Source organism: Ornithorhynchus anatinus, chromosome X1, assembly GCF_004115215.2.
Source record: "Ornithorhynchus anatinus isolate Pmale09 chromosome X1, mOrnAna1.pri.v4, whole genome shotgun sequence".
Lineage (NCBI taxonomy): Eukaryota > Metazoa > Chordata > Mammalia > Monotremata > Ornithorhynchidae > Ornithorhynchus > Ornithorhynchus anatinus.
Genome location: NC_041749.1, coordinates 77,481,943 through 77,504,139, shown reverse-complemented (window position 1 = coordinate 77,504,139; position 22,197 = coordinate 77,481,943). Strand labels below are relative to the sequence as shown.

Here is a 22,197-nt window from a genome sequence, read left to right as displayed (position 1 = left end):
GAAAGTGGATGGGCAGCCATCGGAGGCTTTTGAGGAACGGGGTGATATGGACTGAATGGTTTTTCAGAGAAATGATCTGGGCAGCAGAGTGAAGTATGAACTAGAGTGGGGAAAGACAGGAAGCAGGAAGGTCAGCAAGGAGGCTGCTTGCAAGTAGTCAAGATGGTATATGATAAGTGCTTGGATCAGCATGGTAGCAGTTTGGATGGAGAGGAAAGTGCAGATTTTAGTGATGCCATGAAGGTAGAACTGATAGGACTTCATGACAGCCTGAATGTGCAGGTTGAATGAGTGAGATGAGTTGAGAATAATATGATATATGGTACTTGTTAAGCGCTTACTATGTGTCAAGCACTGTTCTAAGTTCTGGGACAGATACAGTTTAATCAGGTGGAACAGAGCCCTTGAACCACATGGGGCTGACAGTCTAAGTAGGAGAGAGAACAGGAACTGCATCCCCATTTTACAGTTGAGGAAACTGAGGCACAGAGAAGTTAATCGACTCGCCGAAGGTCACATAGCAAGCAAGAAGCAGCAGCGTGGCTTAGTGGAAAGAGCACGGGTGTGGGAGTCAGAGGACATGGCTTCTAATCCCGGCTCCACCACTTCATTCATTCATTCAATAGTATTTATTGAGCGCTTACTATGTGCAGAGCACTGTACTAAGCGCTTGGAATGAACAAGTCGGCAACAGATAGAGACAGTCCCTGCCCTTTGACGGGCTTACAGTCTAATCGGGGGAGATGGACAGACAAGAACAATGGCAAAAAATAGAGTCAAGGGGAAGAACATCTCGTAAAAACAATGGCAACTAAATAGAATCAAGGCGATGTACATTTCATTAACAAAATAAATAGGGTAATGTAAATATATACAGTTGAGCAGACAAGTACAGTGCTGAGGGGATGGGAAGGGAGGGGGGAGGAGCAGAGGGAGATGAGGGGAAAAGAGGGTTAAGCTGCGGAGAGGTGAAGGGGGGGTGGTAGAGGGAGTAGAGGGAGAAGGGGAGCTCAGTCTGGGAAGGCCTCTTGGAGGAGGTGAGTTTTAAGTAAGGTTTTGAAGAGAGGAAGAGAATTAGCCTGGCGGAGGTGAGGAGGGAGGGCATTCCAGGACCGCGGGAGGACGTGGCCCAGGGGTCGACGGCGGGATAGGCGAAACCGAGGGACGGCGAGGAGGTGGGCGGCAGAGGAGCGGAGCATGCCGGGTGGGCAGTGGAAAGAGAGAAGGGAGGAGAGGTAGGAAGGGGCAAGGTGATGTAGAGCCTTGAAGCCTAGAGTGACGAGTTTTTGTTTGGAGCCGAGGTTGATAGGCAACCACTGGAGGTGTTTAAGAAGGGGAGTGACATGCCCAGAGCGTTTCTGCAGGAAGATGAGCCAGGCAGCGGAGTGAAGAATAGACTGGAGTGGGGCGAGAGAGGAGGAAGGGAGATCAGAGAGAAGGCTGACACAGTAGTCTAGCCGGGATATAACAAGAGCCTGTAGCAGTAAGGTAGCCGTTTGGGTGGAGAAGAAAGGGCGGATCTTGGCGAAATTGTAAAGGTGAAACCCATAGGTCTTGGTAATGGTTAGGATGTGTGGGGTGAACGAGAGAGGCGAGTCAAAGATGATACCGAGATTGCGGGCCTGAGAGACGGGAAGGATGGTCGTGCCATCCACGGTGATAGGGAAGTCTGGGAGAGGACTGGGCTTGGGAGGGAAGATGAGGAGCTCAGTCTTGCTCATGTTCAGTTTTAGGTGGCGGGCCGACATCCAGGTGGAGACCACTTGTCTGCTGTGTGACCTTGGGCAAGCCACTTAACTTCTCTGAGCCTCAGTTACCTCATCTGTAAAATGGGGATTAAGACTGTGAGCCCCATGTGGGACAAACTGATTACCTTGTATCTACCCCAGCGCTTATAACAGTGCTTGGCACATAGGAAGCACTTAACAAATACCATAATTATTATTAAGCAAGTGGCAGAGCTGGGATCAGAACCCAGGTCCTGTGACTTTGGGGCCTGTGCTTTTTTTCATTAAGTCACGCTGCTTCTCATGCCAAGGTTACAGGCTTGTGAAATGGAAGATGGAAGTGTTGTCGACGGTGATAGGAAAGTTAGGCGGAGGATGAGAAGATGAGGAGTTCTATTTTGGACTTGTTTAGTTTGAAGCATCAGCAGGACATCAGCAGATGTCCTTAAGGCAGGAGGAAATGCAAGACTGCAGAGGAGAGAGGTCACGGCTGGGGAGGTACATTCAGGAATCATTTGTGTAGAGATAGTAGTTGAAAATGTGGGAGCCAATGAGTTCTCCAAGAGAGTGGGTGTAGATGGAGAATAGATGGGGATTCAGAACTGAGCCATAAGGCACCCCTATAGGTAGAGGGTGAAAGTCGGAGGAGCAAGCAAAAGAGACTGAGAATGAGTGGCCAGAGGGATAGAAGGAGAACCAGGAGAGGATGGTATTGGTGAAGTCTAGGTTAGATAAATGTTTCCCAGAGAAGGGGGTGGTCCACAGTGTCGAAGGCAGCAGAGTGGTAGAAGAAGATCAGGATGGATTAGAGGCCACTGGATTTGACAGGAAGGAGGTCACTGAAGACCTTAGAGGGGGCCATTTCTGGGGATGGAAGCTGCATTGGAGGGAATCAAGGGGAGAATTAGAAGGGAGGAATGAAGGCGGTGGGTGTAGACAACTTTTTCAGGGAGTTTGGGGAGGAATGGTAGGAGGGACATGGGGTGATAACTGGAGGGAGCCACGGGGTCAAGGGAAGGTTTTTTACAACAGGGGGTATACAGGCATGTTTGAAAGCAGTGGGGAAGGAGCCATTGGAGAGTGAGCAGTTCATTCAATAAATTGTATTTATTGAGCGCTTACTGTACTAAGCACTTGGGAGAGTACAATACAAGAATAAACAGAAACATTCCCTGCCCACAATGAGTTTACAGTCTAGAGCAGGGGAGACAGACATTAATAATGGAAATGGCAGTCGGCGGGGTGGGGAAGAGGGGGTGGGGGTGGGGCGAGTGTTTTGATAAGGTGGGAAGGGATGGGGTCGGAGGTGCAGATGGAGGGAGTAGAATTTCAGAGAAGGTGGGAAATCTCCTCTTGACATATTACTTGAAATTCCCACTTCCTTCTGCATCGCCCTTGCACCTGGATTTTCGCCCTTCATTCACCCCTCCCTCAGCCCCACAGCACTTACGTACATATCAGTGAATCATTCATTTATATTAATGTCTGTCTCTCCCTCTAGACTGAAAGCTTGTTGTGGGAAGGAAATGTATCTACCAACTCTGTTGTATTATACTCGCCCACATGCTTAGTACAGTGCTCTCCACATAATAAACACTCAATAAATACAATTGATTGATTGATTGATTGATTGATTACGAGTTGAAGAAAGGCCAGGAAGAGGAAGGGACTGAAGAGGAGCAGGGGAGATTACGGAAAGGCTGGGAAAGAAAGCAGACTGGGAGAGCAGTCAGGAGACCAGAAGAGAAACCCGCCAGGGGAAACTGGAGGAAGGTCAGTGAAGCCAGGCTTCCCATAACAGTTGGAACGCTCATCAACCCTTCTGCCGTTTCTTCCCCAAGCTTCCCTGGGAAATCTCTCCCCAGTCGTACCACTATCCCTCCACACCTCTTCCCACCCCTGTCATTTGACTTGGCCCTTGGGGTAGTATGTATAAAGAGCAGGTGGAGATTGCAAAATGATGTGACATTTTGATGGTATTGATAATTAGTTCAACACAGCTTGCTGACATGGTATAGTGTGGGTATTCAGAGTTCAGGGAATTAAGCACAAGTTGAGTAATCTTGAATCATAGTCAACAATTCAGCCCAAACGTTTCAGTTTTCCCACCTATTACCATTAAATGAAGAAGACTGTAAAGAAGACTCTTCTGCCTCCCAAGTGTCCTGGGAAGGTTAACTAGTGAATAGAGCATGGGCCTGGGAGTCAGAAGGATCTGGGTTCAAATCCCAGCTCTGCCACTTGCCTGCTGTGTGACCTTGGGCAAGTTTCTTCACTCTCAGTGCTTAGAAGAGTGCTTGGCACATAGTAAGTGCTTAACAAATACCATTATTATTTATTATTCCTCTGTGCTTCAGTTGCCTCATCTGTAAAATGAGGATTGAAATTGTGAGTCCCAAATGGGACAGGGACTAAAATGAGCTCTATGTGGGACATAGACTGTGTCCAATCTCATTAGTTTGTATCTACCCCAGCACTTAGTACAGTGCCTGGCACATAGTAAGCACTTAATACCATAAAAAAAATCCAAAAAACTAAAGTATGATGCCAATTAGCAATTAGGGCTTTTTGCAATGCTTACTAATAACTCTTTTTTTTTTCCCAGGTGACAATTCATTTTTTTTAAATTATCCATGCAGTCAAGCAAAACTTTTTTTTTTAAATCAGACTTTCTTTGATCCCTCACATACTGCCCTCTTCTCAGCCCTTAAGCACGTTGACACTCACCCCAGCCCCACAGCACTTATGTACACCTCCTCATGTTCTTACACTAATGAACCAAGGACAATATTCACGAAAGCATGCAAAAAGTAAATCAAGTTCCCCCAAAGCAATATTGCTGGAAGCCAAATCGCTAGTGTCAGGAAGCATCCAACGGGATGCTGCAACAACAACAACAACCAAAAAATTCAATCCTCCCCACCCCCTAAAAAAGCATATCAATCAATCAAACAATTAATTTAAAATTAAATGGGACCTAAGTGTTGAAGGCTACCACCATTTAGGGTGGAAACCCTGACTTTTGTGTCAGAGCCACTCTGCTTCCCATCTCCCTCCCTCCTATAATTCATTCATTCATACATTCATTCAATTGTATTTATTGAGTGCTTACTGTGTGAGGAGCACTGTACTAAGCACTTGGGAGAGGACAATATAACAATAAGCGGACACAGTCCCTGTCCACAACAAGCTTACAATCACCTTTGGAATCAGACGGAACTGTGTTTTGTGATTAATAATCTATCCCTTATCATTTCTCCATCTCTACTCCCGCTCCAACGTGACCCGATCTCACTCCTTGGCATGAAACTCAAACAACCTCCTCCATCAACAGGCGTCCTTCTCCAGGGAGCAGGTAAGGAGGCTTCTTCAACAAAATATATCTGGTGGAACTAGGCAGGCTCCTTTTATCTTTGATTCACATTTGAAATCCACTTTAGGGATAGCTACTGCGCTCAAAGGAGGCCAGTCTGGGAGAGAAACAGCACACCACATCTTGAAGATGATATTCGGCTACTTTGTGTGAATATTTTAAAAATAAAATGGAATGGGATGATTAAAAGCAATGGTACAGAGCAAGAAGTAAGATGGATGCTCAGGTCATCCTGACCCAGAAAATGAAAGAATTTTTTCCCCTCCAACCTAATATGACTTGATTCTGGCTTCCTGAGACCAGCTCTAGGCTAGTGTATAATTAATGACAATGACGATCTCTGAGAACAAGCAACAGTTACCCCAGCACTCACACCAGAGGGTGATACCAGGATATTCACCTGGCACACTGACCTTTTTTTTTTTTAGTGGTATTTTTTAAGCACTTACTATTGTGCCAGACACTATACTGAGCACTGGGGTAGACAATAATAATAATAATAATGATGATGATGTTGGTATTTGTTAAGCACTTACCATGTGCCAAGCACCATTCTAAGTGCTGGGGGAGATACAAGGTCATCAGGTTGTCCCACATGACTCACAGTCTTAAACCCCATTTTACAGATGAGGTAACTGAGGCCCAGAGAAGTTAAGTGACTTGCCCAAAGTCACACAGCTGACAAGTGGTGGAGCTCGGATTAGAACCCATGACCTCTGACTCCCAAGCCCATGCTCGTTCCACTAAGCCACGCTGCTTCTCTAAATGACTTGCCCAGGGTCAAACAGCAGACAAATGGTGGAGCCGGAATTAGAAACCAGGTCCTTTAGACTCCCAGACCCATGTTCTATCCACTAGACTTCTGACAGTTGTCAGGGATGGCTGTTTTTCCCATATTTCTGGACCCCGTCAGTCCACTGGGCCTTCTGACCATATAATAATTACTAATAATAATGGCATTTTTTAAGCACTTACTCTGTGCCAGACAGTGTAGGGTAGATATAAGATAATCAGGTCCTACACAGCCTCTGTCCCACATGATGCTCACAGCCTAATGGGGAGGAAGAACAGGGATTTAATCCCCATTTTACATTAGAGGAAACTGAGGTGGAGAGAAGTTAAGCGGCTTGCCCAAGGTCATACGGCAGGCAAGTTATGGAGTCAGCATTAGAACTCAGGTCTCCTGACTCCCAGATCTGTGCTCTTTCCTCTAGGCCAGGCTGCTTCTCCCCTAAACTCAAGGGGCAAGGTCACTTTAGAGAGTACAGCTCCCAGAGATGGAAGAGCATCACAGTGACAGAAAAGCCACAGAATTCAGAAGATGTGGTTGAAGGGGTAACTTCTGAGCCCACCCGGCACCTTGCATGCACCATGGCATGCCAAGCTGGTCCAGAAGCAAAAATGATTTTGAATGTCTGTCTTTGAATAGAACCCATTCTAAGCTCACTTTCCATCAAAATGCATACCCAGGGAAGCAGAACAGTTCCTGATCTCTAATCATATACAGTCTGCTGGAGCCTGAGCTTGCTGACATGGTATACTGTGAATACCCACATTTTAGTGTGGGTATTCAGGATCAGGGACCTAAGCATAAGTTTGAGTCCTAATCATCATTTCAGTCCAAACATTTCAAGTTTCCCCACCTATTACCATTAAATGAAGAAAACTGCAATGCTCCTCTGCCTCCCAAGGGTCCTGGGGAGGTTAACTAAAGTACGATGCCAATGAGGTTTCTTGAAATGCTTAGACACAACTTCATTTTTTACCAGGTGACTACTGATTTTTTTCAACTATCCAGGAAGTGACACAAAACTGGGCTCTAATCCCGGCTCCACCACTTGTCTGCTGTGTGACCTTGGGCAAGTTACTTAACTTCTCTGTGCCTCAGTTACCTCATTTGTAAAATGGGGATTAAGACTGTGAGCCCCATGGGGGCCATGGACTGTGTCCAACCTGATTAGCTTGTGTCTACGCCAGTGCTTAGTACAGTGCCTGGTATATAGTAAATGCTTAACAAATACCATTAATTAAAAAAAACAAAAACCCAACAACCCTTTTTTTCTTTTTTTTCTTTCAGTCTAGAGAACTGGGGAGCATTTAATGAGTATATATTTTCCTTGGTTTACCATTCAGGTTCTACCTCTGCCAGCTCTTTCATACCTGCCACATAGTGGGAATCAAAGAGCAGAAATGCCAGTGGTAGGGGCTAAGTGAGGTAGGAGACATTTCTCAGGCAGTCAGGCACCTGGGTACTACAGAAGCTGTTTTCTTCTCATGGGTCACACAGGTAGCCAGAGAGGCAGTGTTTCTTAGTGGATACAGCATGGGCCTGGGAGTCAGAAGGACCTGGGTTCTAACCCCGGATCTGTCACTTGACTGTTGGGTGACCTTGGAGAAGTCACTTAACTTCTCTGTGCCTCAGTTACCTCATCTTAAAATGGGGATAAGAGTGTGAGCCCCATGTGGGACAAGGACTATGTCCAACCTGATTAAGCTGTACCTACCCCAGAGCTTAGAACAATGCTTGGCACAGATTAAATGCTTAACAAGTACCATAATTATTATTATTACCAGGCCCATACATTCCATCAATTGGAGTGGGTCAGTGAGTTTCTCAAGGATCACTGTTATGGTGTAAACACCACCCCACCTCATCAGACAGTGAAGCTTTTTCTTCTTAACAGCTTCTACTGTCTGAGGCACAGTAAGACTTTAAGAACATTTGAATTCCTCGATCCCTGTATACTGTGATTCTTCAATACTCATGGCCCATGATACTCACCAACACCTCTTACTGTACCATCTTCAGGAATGATCTCAACAATTCCCAGGAATAATGATTCACTTTCCCATTTATTCTCACTTGTCTCTATTGGCAAGAACATTACTCATAATCTTGAAGTGGTCAAAAGGGGCACTTCTTCCCATATAGTCATATTATAAATTGGCTGTTTGTATCCCAGTGCATTTGATTTTTCGATACTGTGAATTTTAATATTTTTCAATTTCCCCTCAGGTGACCTAAGAAAAACATGGCAGCAGGAAGTGGCAAGGCAGTTCACCCTTCTACCCATATCTGTAACACCAGCTACCACCCCAGAGCAAGTCAAAGAGCTCCACATTATTTCCCATATTCTCTTTTGTAAAGATAAGGAGTAGGTAGCATTATTGCTTGATAGGACAGGGCACTTGAGGGACAGAAAGGTTAAATGACTTGCTGATGATTAAACATTGAGGACAAGAGGCTTGGGTTCTAGTTCTGGTTTCATCTCTCAGTTCGGGTTTCTTTCTAATACTAATAATTGTGGTATTTGTTACATGCTTACTATGTGCCAGGCACTGTATTACCCACTGGGGTGGATACAAGCAAATTGGGGTGAACACAGTCCCTGTCCCACATGGGGCTCACAGTCTCAATCCCCATTTTACAGATAAGGTAACTGAGGCACAGAGAAGTGAAGTGACTTGCTCAAGGTCACACAGCAGACAAGTGCTAAACAATACTCCTCAAATTGAATTTACCTATCAAAATACATAGGGCCTGGGAACAGGATACAGATGGAAAGCAGACTTTGCTGATAACTACTGGACAAACTACTAACTTAAATTCAATATAGTAATAACTACAAAGAGTCAATGACAAAAAGAGTTCTTGCAAAAAATTGCCCATTTTTTTACATTCTCCACCCATTATTGGCTTTTTAAAAATGGCATTTGCTAAGTGCCATAAGGAAATGGGCTTCCTCTCCCATACTTCTGCATACCTCCTCTGGAACATTTCTCCCCCATCCCATGCTATTTTTTCCCCTTTCTCCCCTCTCTTGGCTTTCTTCTCTGGATCCACTACCATCCCGCTTTCAATTCCTCAAATTCTGGTCACCTTAGCCTAGGTTCACTTCCAGTTATTTCGGTGCTTGGACACTCGGGGCTGGATTTCTACCTTGCTAGGACAGGTCTGGGCTGGAACTGGGGTGAGTCAAGGCTCCAATTTCAGACCTCTGTAGGGCTCTAAGGTAATGCTCAACAAATAATGATGAAACTAGAAAAGTTCATATGTAATATTAATTGCACTGGTTGTGCCAATTCAGCTGGTACCCACTCTAGAATGGAAGTTCCTCCTCTATACTGTAAGCTCATTGTGGGCAGGGGCCGTGTCTATCAACTCTGTTATATAGTTATACTGTACTCTCCCAAGCGCTTAGTACAGTGCTCTGCACACAGTAAGCGCTTGATCAATATGATTGATTGATTACCTGTGGCCAATCGTGAGAAAACTCTTTATGATGTTTTGGCTAAAGTCACTTCTTTAAAATGTACTTTATTGACTTCTGAACCTCAAGGTATTTAATAATTCTTCAAATCTAGAAGTACATTAAACTCGGCCATTTTTTCAAACTCAGTTTTTAAAATCAATGCTATGTTGAATAAAAGGCAATTTTTCTAAATAATTAACACTCAATTTTTATAAAAAGAAATACTGTACGAACTTCAAATCAAATATGTAGTTTTAAAAATTAAACTTAAAAACGATTTCTTGACTGGAAGCTAGCAGATCAAATTTCAATCACCCACAAATAATTGTCAAGCCACAGTATAGACTCCAAGAATAAAACATTTATGACACTGCTAACAAGACATAATTATCAAAAAATAGTGGCATTGTTTTAACACAAAATTGAGGGAGTCAATTCAGTCAAGCAGGATATATTTTGCAACTCAAATGCTTTTTCAGCTTTGTAGGTCTTGTCAAAACTATCTCTAGTCTCCTCAGCCATACTCCCACTGATATGTGGGAGAGGGGAAAAATAATTTTCGTATTCCCACATGACAGTAATGCCAGTAAGGGACGTGCAATTAGAAAATGGCATAAAGAGTAAAATTGACAGCCTCTTACATTTGTACCTGTTTATTTTTTGCTCCCCATTAAAAAGAACACTACCTATTGGGCTCCAAGAAAATTGAATGCAACACAAATAGCAGGCAAAATGTTTACCCATGACTTGGATTGTTTGTGATGTGTCCTGTACCTATCAAGGGAACAAAAGGACACAATTCAACAGAACAGAAGGGGGTGGGGGTGGGGGGTGCAGTTTAAGGTGGAACAGCATAAAGTCCTACAATAAGGCAGGCAAGAGCTCAGCAAACAAAACCTCTCACTATATTCTCTCTCAGAACCATTTCTAACATGGGTCTCATATGGCATTATTTAGGCCACTGCCCAAATGTTATCATCAAAATACATCTGAGCTCGGTGAAATGGTTTCCAACAAATCTGAAACAGGATGGCAAACTACTGCAACCAGAAAACTGGTTGCTCAGATGAATCCGTTTGATCTCATATTTAATAGTATGCTAACAATAGTTCACCTGTTTCACCTTATGAATTTCATGCAGGAGAACTTGCACTAGTCACTGTCTTAAACTCAGCACACCATTTAAATCTAATATATACTCCAGGATTAGTCTTTAAAATTTGATTATTTCACAGTCAAAATATCCCTACTTCTAAGATACACACACTTAGAATGCTATATGCTATAGCTCATTTGCCATAATTTCGATTCTAAAACACAATTAATTTCAACTTCTTACACCTACCTGTTACCCAGAAAAAAGAGCGGGTTACAGTCATTCCTTTCATTATTGCAAGTATTCTTTCAGCTTGGTGGCACGCCAGAAGGCATCTGTAGAAAGGTATGTTACGGCAACCGGACTGGGGTCTTATTCCTGTAATTTTTAGTACAGTAATTGTTATTAGCTCCTCCCAGATTACTGCTGCAAATCCAATCCAATTTTTTCCCTTAGCTTCTACAGACAGAATAAACCAGGGCTGGGCAGATTACTACCACATAAACTGCTTTCTTTGTCTCGTTAAGATTTGAGGATGATCCAGAGTAATGGGCCACAGGAACTTGACAAAAAGAGTGCCTTGTTCTCTTCCTCCAAAAATGTATTTCATTTCATTTTACCAACAATTCAATGCTCTCGACCCAAAACGTCTTCTGTTGACCTGTTTTGGAGGACTTCATCCATCATGACCACGATGCAATCAAATTACTATCCTCTCACAGTGTTAACATAACATGAAGGTGGAATTTAAAAACATTGTCTTTCTTGCCTATAGGAATGCCACAAAGATAAAAGAACCAGAGAGCTTGAAAGTGGCCTATAGCTATAACCTGATCAACAGTGCCCTAGCTCTAAATAGGGTATTGAGCCATCTTGGACAGATGGTCGCCTATGACTATCAAAAGACTCTGATTAAAGAACTAGACATCCAAAACATAAGCCAAAATCAGATTTAAAGATGGCAACTTGAAAAGATTTAAGTAACCTGGTGTTCAAATATTTAATATGTAATTTCCATTAAGCCTCACTATGTTTTGAGAATTTTTCTAATCAAGCGATGGATTGTATTTATTGAGCTCTCACTATGGGCAGGGCACTGTACTAAGCGCATAAGTGATGTTTCTAATAGTAATAATAATGATAATAATGATGGTACTTGTTAGGCGTTTCCTTTGTGCCAGGCACTGTATTAAGCGCTGGGGTAGATACAAGCAAATCGGGTTGGACACAGTCCCTGTCCCATGTGGGGCTCACATTCTCAACCCCCATTTTACAGTTGAGGTAACTGAGGCTCAGAGAAGTGAAGTGACTTGTCCAAGGTCACACAGCAGGTATCTTCACAGTGTAATTCTTTCAGAGCCAATCCATCAATAATATCTATTGAGTACTTTCTGTGTGCAGAGCACTCTACTACACATTTGGGAGGGTACAATGTGACAGAGTTGGTAGACACGCTCCCTACCCACAACGAGATTAAAAATACCATAATTACTTAATACCGTAATTATTATTACAGTTTAGACAGGGAGAGAGACATTGAGATAAACTTCGGCTATGTACATAAGTCCTGTGGGGCTAGTGGTGGGGTGAATTAAGGGTGCGACATCCAAGTGCAAGGGTGACACAGAACAGAGTGGGAGAAGAGGAAATGAGGACTTTATTGGGGGAGGCCTCTCCAGGGGAAGAGGGGGATGGTGAGTTGAGGAGAGAGAGACGTGGGCTCCAAGGACAGATGGGGGAAGAAGGACGGTAGGGCTGCCGGATGAGCTGGTCAGCCGGAGCTGCCAGGTTGAATCTTCTGGTTGGACAACTGGTCCTGCTGCAAATTCTCCAGACTAGAGACCTAATATTAGCCCTTGTTCACATTATTCTTGTGGGGTGTAGAAATTTGATGACCAGGCTAAGAACGACAAATTATTTGGGGCTCAGCTTGCCTTGCTATCAAGTCCTCTGGAGCAATCACCGAACCTCTCTGTGCTTTAGTATCCACTTGTACAATGGAGAACTTTCCGTTATAGATACATAGGATAACAGTCTGGTCTCGTCATGGCCTGTGGTGGTTTTTCTAGTAAAGCATGCTCTAAGAACACCCTACAGCAGGCACCTGACGTCATTTGTCTTCTGTCTGGGCACCTGAGAATTTCAAAGAGCGCACTTCAAAACATCAGTAAGCTTTTAAGACATTAGTAGGCACTCCAGGGCCATTTTCCTCCCTTTCCGACCATCATCTAAAGAGAGCAATCAGTTCTAAGGGGGGGATATTTTCTGAAACTCTATCAAAGTAGCTATGGAGACAACTTGTTTTTCTGGTTCTAAGAACAAATTGCCACCCAGCACAAAAAAAGTTTCAAACCGTAATTCATAAACTCATATTTTGCAGTTTAAAGATGTTAAACCAGGGAGATGGATTAAAACTCAATATTTCCTAAATTCCAATTTAAAGCTCTATGTGTCTTTTACTGAATCATCTGTGTTGCCATCGAGCATGAATTAAATTTATTATGCACCTTCATGCCTGCACTACCTTCTGACTCTGCCGTGACAATCACCAGCAGATTCCAGATAGTGTCAATTAAACATCTTGCCATTATTTGAAACTTAAATTTGTTAGAATTAAAGGTACAGTTGAACTATTCAATGAGAGTTTCTTTTGGTACGGCTGGAGAAAGTACCAAGTACTATTTTTGAATTGATGATGCATCTTTCACTGACGCTCACTATCACTTAAAAGTGGGAATGTCAAATGAACTCCTGCAGATGGGTGGCCTGTGCAATTATACTTTGGTACGTAGGCCAATAAATTATTTGTAAATTAATTAGCAACCTGATGTATTATTAAAAATTATAAAAAATAGTTTTATTCCCCTTCTAGACTGTAAACTCATTATGAGCAGGGAACGTGTCTGCTAATTCTGTTGTATTATACCCTCCCAAGTGCTTAATTCAGTGCTCTGCACATAGTAAGTGTTCAATAAATAATAATATTGGTATTTGTTAAGTGCTTACTATGTGCAGAACACTGTTCTAAGCGCTGGGGGAGATACAGAGTAATCAGGTTGTCTCACGTGAGGCTCACAGTTAATCCCCATTTTACAGATGAGGTAACTGAGGCACAGAGAAGTTAAGTGACTTGCCCACAGTCACATAGCTGACAAGTGGCAGAGCCGGGAGTCAAACCCATGACCTCTGACTCCAAAACCCAGGCTCTTTCCACTGAGCCACGCTGCTAATTGATTGATTCACCCATTTCCTGCAGGTACAGTGATAGTGGATGGGTCCTTCATGAGGGCAGAAAGAGTGGACCAAGATTAAGAGGAAGAAAAGGGCAGGAAAGGAGACAGAAAGAAATACACACATAAACATGAAAATACACCCTGGTCCAGGTAATAATAATTACAGAAGCAGCGTGGCTCAGTGGAAAGAGCACAGGCATAGGAATCAGAGGTTGTGGGTTCTAATCCCAACTCTACCACTTATCAGCTGTGTGACTTTGGGCAAGTCACTTAACCTCTCTGCCTAAATACCTCATCTGTAAAATGGAGACTGAGACCGTGAGCCCCACGTGGGACAACCTGATTGCCTTATATCTACCCCCATGCTTAGAACAGTGTTTGACACATAGTAAGAACTCAAAGAATACCATTATTTTTATTATTATATTAATAGCAATAATAATTATAATTATAGTGGTATTTGTTAAGAGCTTACTATGTGCCAAGCACTGTACTAAGTGCTAAGGTAGATACAAGATAGTCAGGTCAGACACAGTCTCTGTCCCACATGGGGCTCTCGGTCTAAGAGGGAAGGAAGAGCAGGTATTGAATCCCCATTTTATAAATGAGAAAACTGAGGCCCAGAGAAGTTAAGTAAGTTGCTCAAGGTCCCACAGAGGGCAAGTGTCAGAGCCGGGGTTGGAACCTTGGTCCTCTGATTCCCAGGCCCATGCTCTTTCCACTAGGCCTTGTTGCTTCTCATTCATCTGCCCATTTCTCCCAGTGGGAGGTGTGGAGCCCACTAAGTCACCCTTTCCTAGGAGCCGCCCTGCCCAGCAGCTTTGGGGGACAGGAGAGCGGACGGATTTTTCTCTTTTCTCTCATATCCTGATCTGAATCACCTACTTGACTAGATATAGGGCATTGGAGACTTGGCGATGATTTGCTCTTCAAACAGCTTGTTGACTGTGGCAGCAGAAGGAAGGCAGTGACTCATTTGTTCATTCAATCAGATTTATTGAGTGCTTACTGTGTGCAGAACACAAAGTAAGCTCTCGGGAAAGTACAATATAACAACAGACACATTCCCTGCCCACAGTGAGCTCACAGTCTAGAGCTTCACAGTCTCTCCACCACTCCTGTTTTCCACCCAGATTTTTGACCCGGGCAGGAGGTGCTGTCGGTGGCTTGGGACTGCTCTCTGCAAAGAGGCCCCCTGGAACTCTAGAATAATAATAATAATAATAATAATAATAATGGTATTTTTTAAGCACTTACTATGAACCAAGCACTGTTCTAAGCACTGGGGTAGATACAACGCAATCAGGTTGGGCAAACCCCTGTCCCAAATGGGGCTCACAGTCTCAATCCTCATTTTACAGATGAGGTAACTGAGGCACAGAGAAGTTAAGTGACTTGCCCAAGGTCACACAACAGACAAGTGGCAGAGATGGCATTAGAACCCAAGACCTCTGACTCCAAAGCCCATGCTCTTGCCACTAGGCCATGCTGCTTCTCCAGAAACTCGAGAAAGCAGCCCCCCTCCACCCTTTCCCAACACCAGCAGCAGTCACCTCTGGATCCAGTGCTCTGGCAGCCCTCCAGGAAGGGCATTCTAACTGAGCTCCAGGTCCTCCAATCCCCAGCAAAGCCACCATGCAGGGAGGAGGAGGGAGAGGGGGCAGGATTTCTCCCCCTTCCCAATCAGCCTGGTAGAGATGGGTGCCATTTACACCTATATTAAACTATTTTAACGCATCACATATGCAGCACAGAAGCAGCGTGGCCTCGTGGAAAGAGCACAGGCCTGGGAGTCAGAGGACCTGGGTTCTAATCCTGGCTACTCCACATACCGGCTGTGTAACCTCTTCTGTTCCTCAGTTCTCTCACTGTCCTCCCTCCTTCTTAGACTGTGAGTCCCACATTGAACTTGATGATCTCGTATCTACCACAATACAAAAATCAAAATCAATTAAGAAATGTTTGATGTTGCCCAGATAATTACTCTACTAGCACTGAATAACTGAAGCAAAAATATATAGAAATCATGTTTAAAAGATTGAGAAAATATGGAGAAAGCCAAGAGAACAAAATATAGAAATCAGAACTTCCAGAGAATTTTCACTACGGCTACAAAAACAAATACATAAATCAATTAAAATGTGGGTGACCACAGATTGAAGATGTGAAAATTCTGGTCCACTATGGATTGATTCCATTTTATAGTACTTAGACCTTATGAAATGATCAATTGATAGTATTTATTGAGCACCTTCTGTGTGCAGAATGTGCAGAATGCTGTACTATGGGCTTGGGAGAGTACAACAGAATCCCTAGACACAATCCCTGCCCTCAAAGAGTTTACTGTCTAGGGTTAGAAACAAGGTAATTGTGAGAAAGAAAAAACCCAGAGAGATACAGTTGTCATACTTGGGATATCTGAACAGGAAGTGAAACTCCAGCTGCCCCAATCATTTCTCCTCAATTCTCTAAAATCTGGCTTTCATCCCCTTCACTCCATTGAGATTGATCTCTCCAAAGTCACCAATGACTTCATTCTCACCTAATCTAACAGATTCTACTCTATCATAATTCTCCTCAACTTCTCAGCTGCCTTTAACATTGTGAACCACCTCTGTTTCCTGAAATCTCTATCTAATCTTGTTTTTACTGATATAGTCCTCCTCTGGTTCTCCTCCTACCTCTCTGGATGATCCTTCTAAGTCACTTTCACTAGCTCTTCCTGTTTCCCATTCCCTAAGGTCTCCCTCTTGACCTTCTCAATTTACAATCACTCCCTTGGGGAGCTCATCCACTCCCATGGCTTCAACTACCACTGCTGTGTGAAGGATTCTTAACTCTAACTCACTAGCCCTGACCTCTCTCCTTCTCTGAAATCCCGTATCTCCTCTGCCTCCAGGACATCTCTATATAGGTGTCCTGCCAACACCTCAAGCTCATCATATCCAAAACTGAACACATTTTCCCTCCCAAATCCTCTCTACTTTCTAACTTTCCCTTCATAGTTGACAACATCACCTACCTCCTCATCTTTTAAGTCTGTAACCTTGCCATTAACCTTGATTCTTCCCTCTCTTTCAATTCCTATATTCAGTTTGTCACCAAATCCTGTCAGTTCTTCCTCCTTAGCTTAATTAGAATCCACCCTTTCTTCTCCATCCAAACTGCCACCACACTAGTCCAAGCCCTTGTCGGGCAGGGACTGTCTCTCTTCATTGCTGAATTGTACTTTCCAAGTGCTTAGTACAGTGCTCTGCACACAGTAAACACTCAATAAATATGACTGAATGAATCTCAACTACTACATTAACATTCTCACAGACTTCTCTGCCTCCAGTTTCTCCCCTCTCCAGTTCATATTTCACACTCCCTACTTCTCAAAAATCTCTAATGGTTACTCATTTCTCTCCACATCAAGCATAATTATTATTATTATGCTATTTGTTATGTGCTTACTATGTTCTAAGCGCTGGGGTAGATACACGGTAAGCAGGTTGTCCCACAAGGGGCTCAGAGTCTTAATCCCCATTTTTCAGATGAGGTAACTGAGGCATAGAGAAGTTAGCACAGTTCTAAGCGCTGGGGTAGATACACTGTAAGCAGGTTGTCCCACAAGGGGCTCAAAGTCTTAATCCCCATTTTTCAGATGAGGTAACTGAGGCATAGAGAAGTTAAGTGGCTTGCCCAAGGTCACACTGTAGACGAGTGGCAGAGCCAGGATTAGAACCCACGTCCTCTGACTCCCAAACCCGGGCTCTTGCCAATAAGCCACACTGCTTAGGTCTTGAACCCAGCTTTCAGGCACTCAATCAGCTCTCTGAGCACTACTTAGCCTCGTTCTTCTCCCATTACACTGCAGTTGGCACACTTCATTCCTCTCAAGCCAATCTGCCCCTTGTGCTCTTTCTCCTCTTTCCTGCTGGGATCCCTTGTTCACACCCTCTTTTCTGCTTGGAAGTCCTCCTTTCATATCCAGAAGTCCACTTCTCTCCTCATCTTCAAGGCCCTTCTGAAATCACATCTCCTCCAGGAGGCCTTCCCTGATTAATCTATCCCCCCCATTTTATACCATTTTATACCTCCTTCCCCCTGCCGCACAACTGCCTCTTCAGCTCTTAGGTTCTCACGACCACCTCTAATCCCCATCACACTTCTGTACCTATTTTTATACTCCATTGCTTTCTCCTACCTTTAGTTTATTTTACTGTCCGTCTCTCCCACTAGTTAATAAACTCCTTGAGAGCAGGGATCATGTATATTACTGTACTGTACTCTCCCAAATGCTTAGTGCAGTGTTTTTGAACACAGTAGGTGCTCAATAAATACAATTGATTCATATTGAAGCAAAGTAGTGAGTTCCTCCAAAGCAACCAAACCATAACCTATTGCTTAATCCCCTCATGAAAAAATATTTCAAGATGTTCCATGATAGTAATGCGAGCCAGAAATGTCTGATTTATACCTTTGGAAACAGTTTTCTTTTGTCAAAAGAACAATACTTCAAATGCAACAAAATAACAATGTATTGATTACATGTTTGCCTGACATGGAGAAGATAATTACATCCATTTTGATGAAGATTTACTCACATTGTGAAAAATCCTATATCAGCACAGAAGAAAAAAAAGACACCACAGAACAGTGGATTGTAATGAATAGATTATTATAGACCGCATTATAATTAGTTAGGCAATTAAAAAACAAAATCTAAGCATACACTATACCATGCATGTCAGACTCATTTCTGTGGAAGGGCTATTTATTGTTTATACATTTATATGGAGGTCACCTTTCTAAAAAGCTGGAAATTGCTAATACTTTTTGTAAAATAATTAGAAACCTAATACATTATTAAACAGAACAAAAGGTAGTGAAATTGGTGAATAAGAACTGTCTATCTTTGAAAAAGCCAGGAAATAGAGACATACATTTACTCTCTCTCTCTCTCTCTCTCTCTAAATATATAGTCTAGTTTCTCATTTGGGGCCAAATGTGTCACAACTACTCCCACAGATTTTGGAGGCTGCTCTCTGAAGTATCCAGGCTACCCTCTAGACTGTAAGCTCACTGTGGGCAGGAACCTCACCTACCAATGTTGTTATAGCGTACTCTGCCAAGCACTTAGTATAGTGCTCTGCACACAGTGAGCATTCACTAAATATAACTGACTGGTCAATTGATTGATTTAGCATGGCGGGTACTGTGGTTAGAACAATTCCCGGAAACCCAGAAACCCCAGGGAACAGTCCCTGGTAACTGCAGTAGTAAGTGGCACCCTAGTCTCAGCAAGGAGCCTGATAGAGAACAAAGGCAGGGATGGGTATGGCCTCAGCTAGCTAGCGCTCTCTCTCTCTCTCTCTCTCTCTCTCCCCACCTCCCCAACCCCCCATCCTGTTTTCCTGCTGTCACTGGCTATCCTGTGTAGACCACAGAGGCCCCCAAAGTGGCTGACTATTCAGTGAGCCTGCCCTCCACTATAATATAGTGCAGGAATGGCCAAATGGCCATTCTTCATTCATTTCTGCATGGCTTTTGCACATATGTTTTTATTATTTATTATTTCACCACCCCTGCGGGCTGCAGTGAACTGCTGAGCCAGCCCTTTAGTGGGGTCCCTGCTGATGCAGGCTTGAGCCAGGGAGGAGTACGATGGCTGGCTGGCTCTTGCTCGGGGCTCTTCCATTCAGTTCATGAGGCTTGGCCACCCCTGCTATATCATGATCCAGCTAAGAGCCAGAATAAAAAAGGGACTAGCTAAAAGGAGGCCTCCCGCTCCCATGTAGAAGCCAGAAGGAGACTCCTCCACCCCTGTCCCTTCCCTCCCTCCTTACCACCACCCCCCAAAAAAAATTACAAAACCCCAAAACTCGCATGGGATCCAGGAGAGGGACAAAGAAGAGATCCTTAGTCCCACATAATGCAAAGAGAGGTAGCACAGCACAAAACCTTAGTCCTACCTGGGGGCCAGGGGGAAAGATTTGGCTCTGAGAAGGGGCCAAGAAGGTGGTGGGAAGGACACCTACAGCCCTATGCAGAAACAATGATATGTGGACTAGTGCTTGCAGTTCTAGTCACCACAGCCTAAGAAAGGAGGTGCAGAGAAGCCGTCAAAATGGTCAGGGTAAGCCCTAGGGTAGATAAAAAATAATCATGTCAGATGCAGTTCCTGGCCCACACGGGGCTCACAGTCTAAAGGGAAAGGAGAACAGATATGTTAGCCCCTTTTTACAGATGAGGAAACTGAGGCACAGAGAAGTTAAGTGACTTACCCCAGGTCACACAGCAGGCCAGTGACAGAGCTGGGATTAGAACACAGGTCCTCTGACTCCAGGCCCATTTTCTTTCCACTAAGCCACGTTGCTTCTCACTAGGCCATGCTGTTTCTCAACCAAAGGAAACAATTTTTCACACAGTAGGTGGAAAGAATATGGAATTCATTACTAGAGGAATCTGGGCAAAGAGGAATTTGATGTCAATCTTGACAGAGCTTCCTGCTCTAAATGGACTGGATTTTCCAGGCCCATGCCAAACCAAACAATCTCGGTAAAATTTAGTGTTCAGCCAGTCTTGGCTCTGAATTTTTAAGTCTTAACGATACAACAAGGCTAGCTTCTTAAAGAAAGGCCACGTTTACTAATGGGTCTGGGAGTCAGGAGACCTGGATTCTAATGCTGCTTCTGCTACTTGCCTTCTGTATGACCTTGGGCAAATCACTTCACTTCTCTGTGCCCCAGTTCCCTCATATGTAAAACGGGGATTCAATGTCGGCTCTCCTTCCCTCTTAGACTGTGAGCCCAGTGTAGGACACATACTGTAGCTGATCTGGTTAATAATAATAATAATAATGTTGGTATTTGTTAAGCGCTTACTATGTGCCAAGCACTGTTCTAAGCGCTGGGGTAGACACAGGGGAATCAGGTTGTCCCATGTGGGGCTCACAGTCTTAATCCCCATTTTTACAGATGAGGGAACTGAGACACTGAGAAGTGAAGTGACTTGCCCAAAGTCACACAGCTGACAAGTGGCAGAGCCGGGGTTCGAACCCATGACCTCTGACTCCAAAGCCCGTGCTCTTTTCCACTGAGCCACGCTGTTTCTCTACGGTACCTCTTCCAGAACAGTGATTGGCACATAGTGAGTGCTTAACAAATGCCACAGTTATCATTACAGCAGCTCCTTTGAGTGGCTGGCAGAGGGCTCGATTTGCATGTGGTATTTGTTAAGCACTTACTATGTGCCAGGCACTGTACTAAGCATAGAGGGAGATACAAGGTAATTGGGTTGGACACAGTCTCTGTCCTACATAGGGCTCACAGCCTTAATTCCCATTTTACAGATGAGTTAACTGAGGCCCAGAGAAGAAGTGACTTGCCCAAGGAAGGTCAGACAGCAGACAAGTGGAGGAGCCAGGATTAGAACCCATGCCCTTCTGACTCCCAGGCCTGTGCTCTATCCACTAGGCCACGCTGCTTCTCGTATGTATATGTACTGTGGCAGGTCTGTGTGCTTTCACTGGGGCCCCCACATATTTGTATGATTACAAGTCCCAGAATGCATTGCTTTTAAAGCGAACGATGAAAACCAGTGAATTAAACTGTCGGAATGAATGACTGATTATCAGGGCTCGTGAGACGCTGCCTAAACCTAACTGAGTTTGGCTTAGTGCAGCTCTCCTCAGTCCAGTAGGATCAGGTCCCATAGGACCCATGGACTCTACTCTCTAACAGTCCAAAAAAATAAGCTTATCCTAGTCAGTCCCACCAAGTAGTGTGGGGAGGGCTGAAATTGCTGAGTGGAGAGGCTGGGCCAGGTCCAGGAGGAAAAGAAGCAGTTGGGCTCTCCAAGGGAAGTAGGAGAAGAAGCAGCAATCAATCAATTGTATTTATTGGGCACTTACTGTGTGCAAAGCACTGCACTAAGGTCTTGGGAGAGTACAATATAACAGACTTGGTAGACGCGTTCCCTGCTCACAACGAGTTTACAGTCAGCAGCATCTCCACCAGCTAGATGAAGTGCCTGTGAAAACCCTGCATGAGCCATGCCCATCTTAATCCCATGGGGCTGGATCAAACTGACACAGAGCTGAACCGGGCCAGGCTTGGATAGTCTCCCTCTGGCTGTTACTATGCGTGTACAGTTGCTCTAATGTGCTATTGGGCAAACAAGTCCCAGCAGTCTAATGGGGCAATCACACACTTGCAAAAACGCCTCGCATACGTGAAAGAACTATTTGAAGTGAAGGCCAGGACCACTTCTGCTCCCAGTAAAGCCTACTTGCGGTGTAGACTAAATCCAGATGCAAAAGAGTTTAGGATTTCGGAAAATGGCTTTTAACCCCAACATTACTGAGCTCTTGTGTTTGTCGTTGCTGTATCGTTTTCGTGTATTTCAATCATTCCTCATCTGCCCATTGCCTACTGCCCAGCACCTCTTTTTAGCATGTGAGCCCCCAGAGAGCCCCCCTGTATCGTAGCTACCTTACTGCTACGGGCTCTCGTTATATCCCGGCTAGACT

General features: G+C 44.1%; 1 protein-coding gene across 4 annotated transcripts in view; it reads right to left on the bottom strand.

Moving 5' to 3' along the window:
* PTPDC1 (protein tyrosine phosphatase domain containing 1) overlaps positions 1 to 22,197 on the bottom strand; it is a 111,063-nt gene that overhangs the window by 48,474 nt on the left and 40,392 nt on the right. The window contains exon 1 of one of the 4 annotated variants that reach the window (XM_039910200.1): positions 10,699 to 10,817. The exons of the other annotated variants lie outside the window; for them this stretch is intronic. Coding sequence (XP_039766134.1) covers positions 10,699 to 10,741 — 43 coding nt within the window. The 5' untranslated portion in view covers positions 10,742 to 10,817. Of the gene's footprint in view, positions 1 to 10,698; positions 10,818 to 22,197 lie in introns of those variants that run through there. 4 annotated transcript variants of the gene reach the window in all.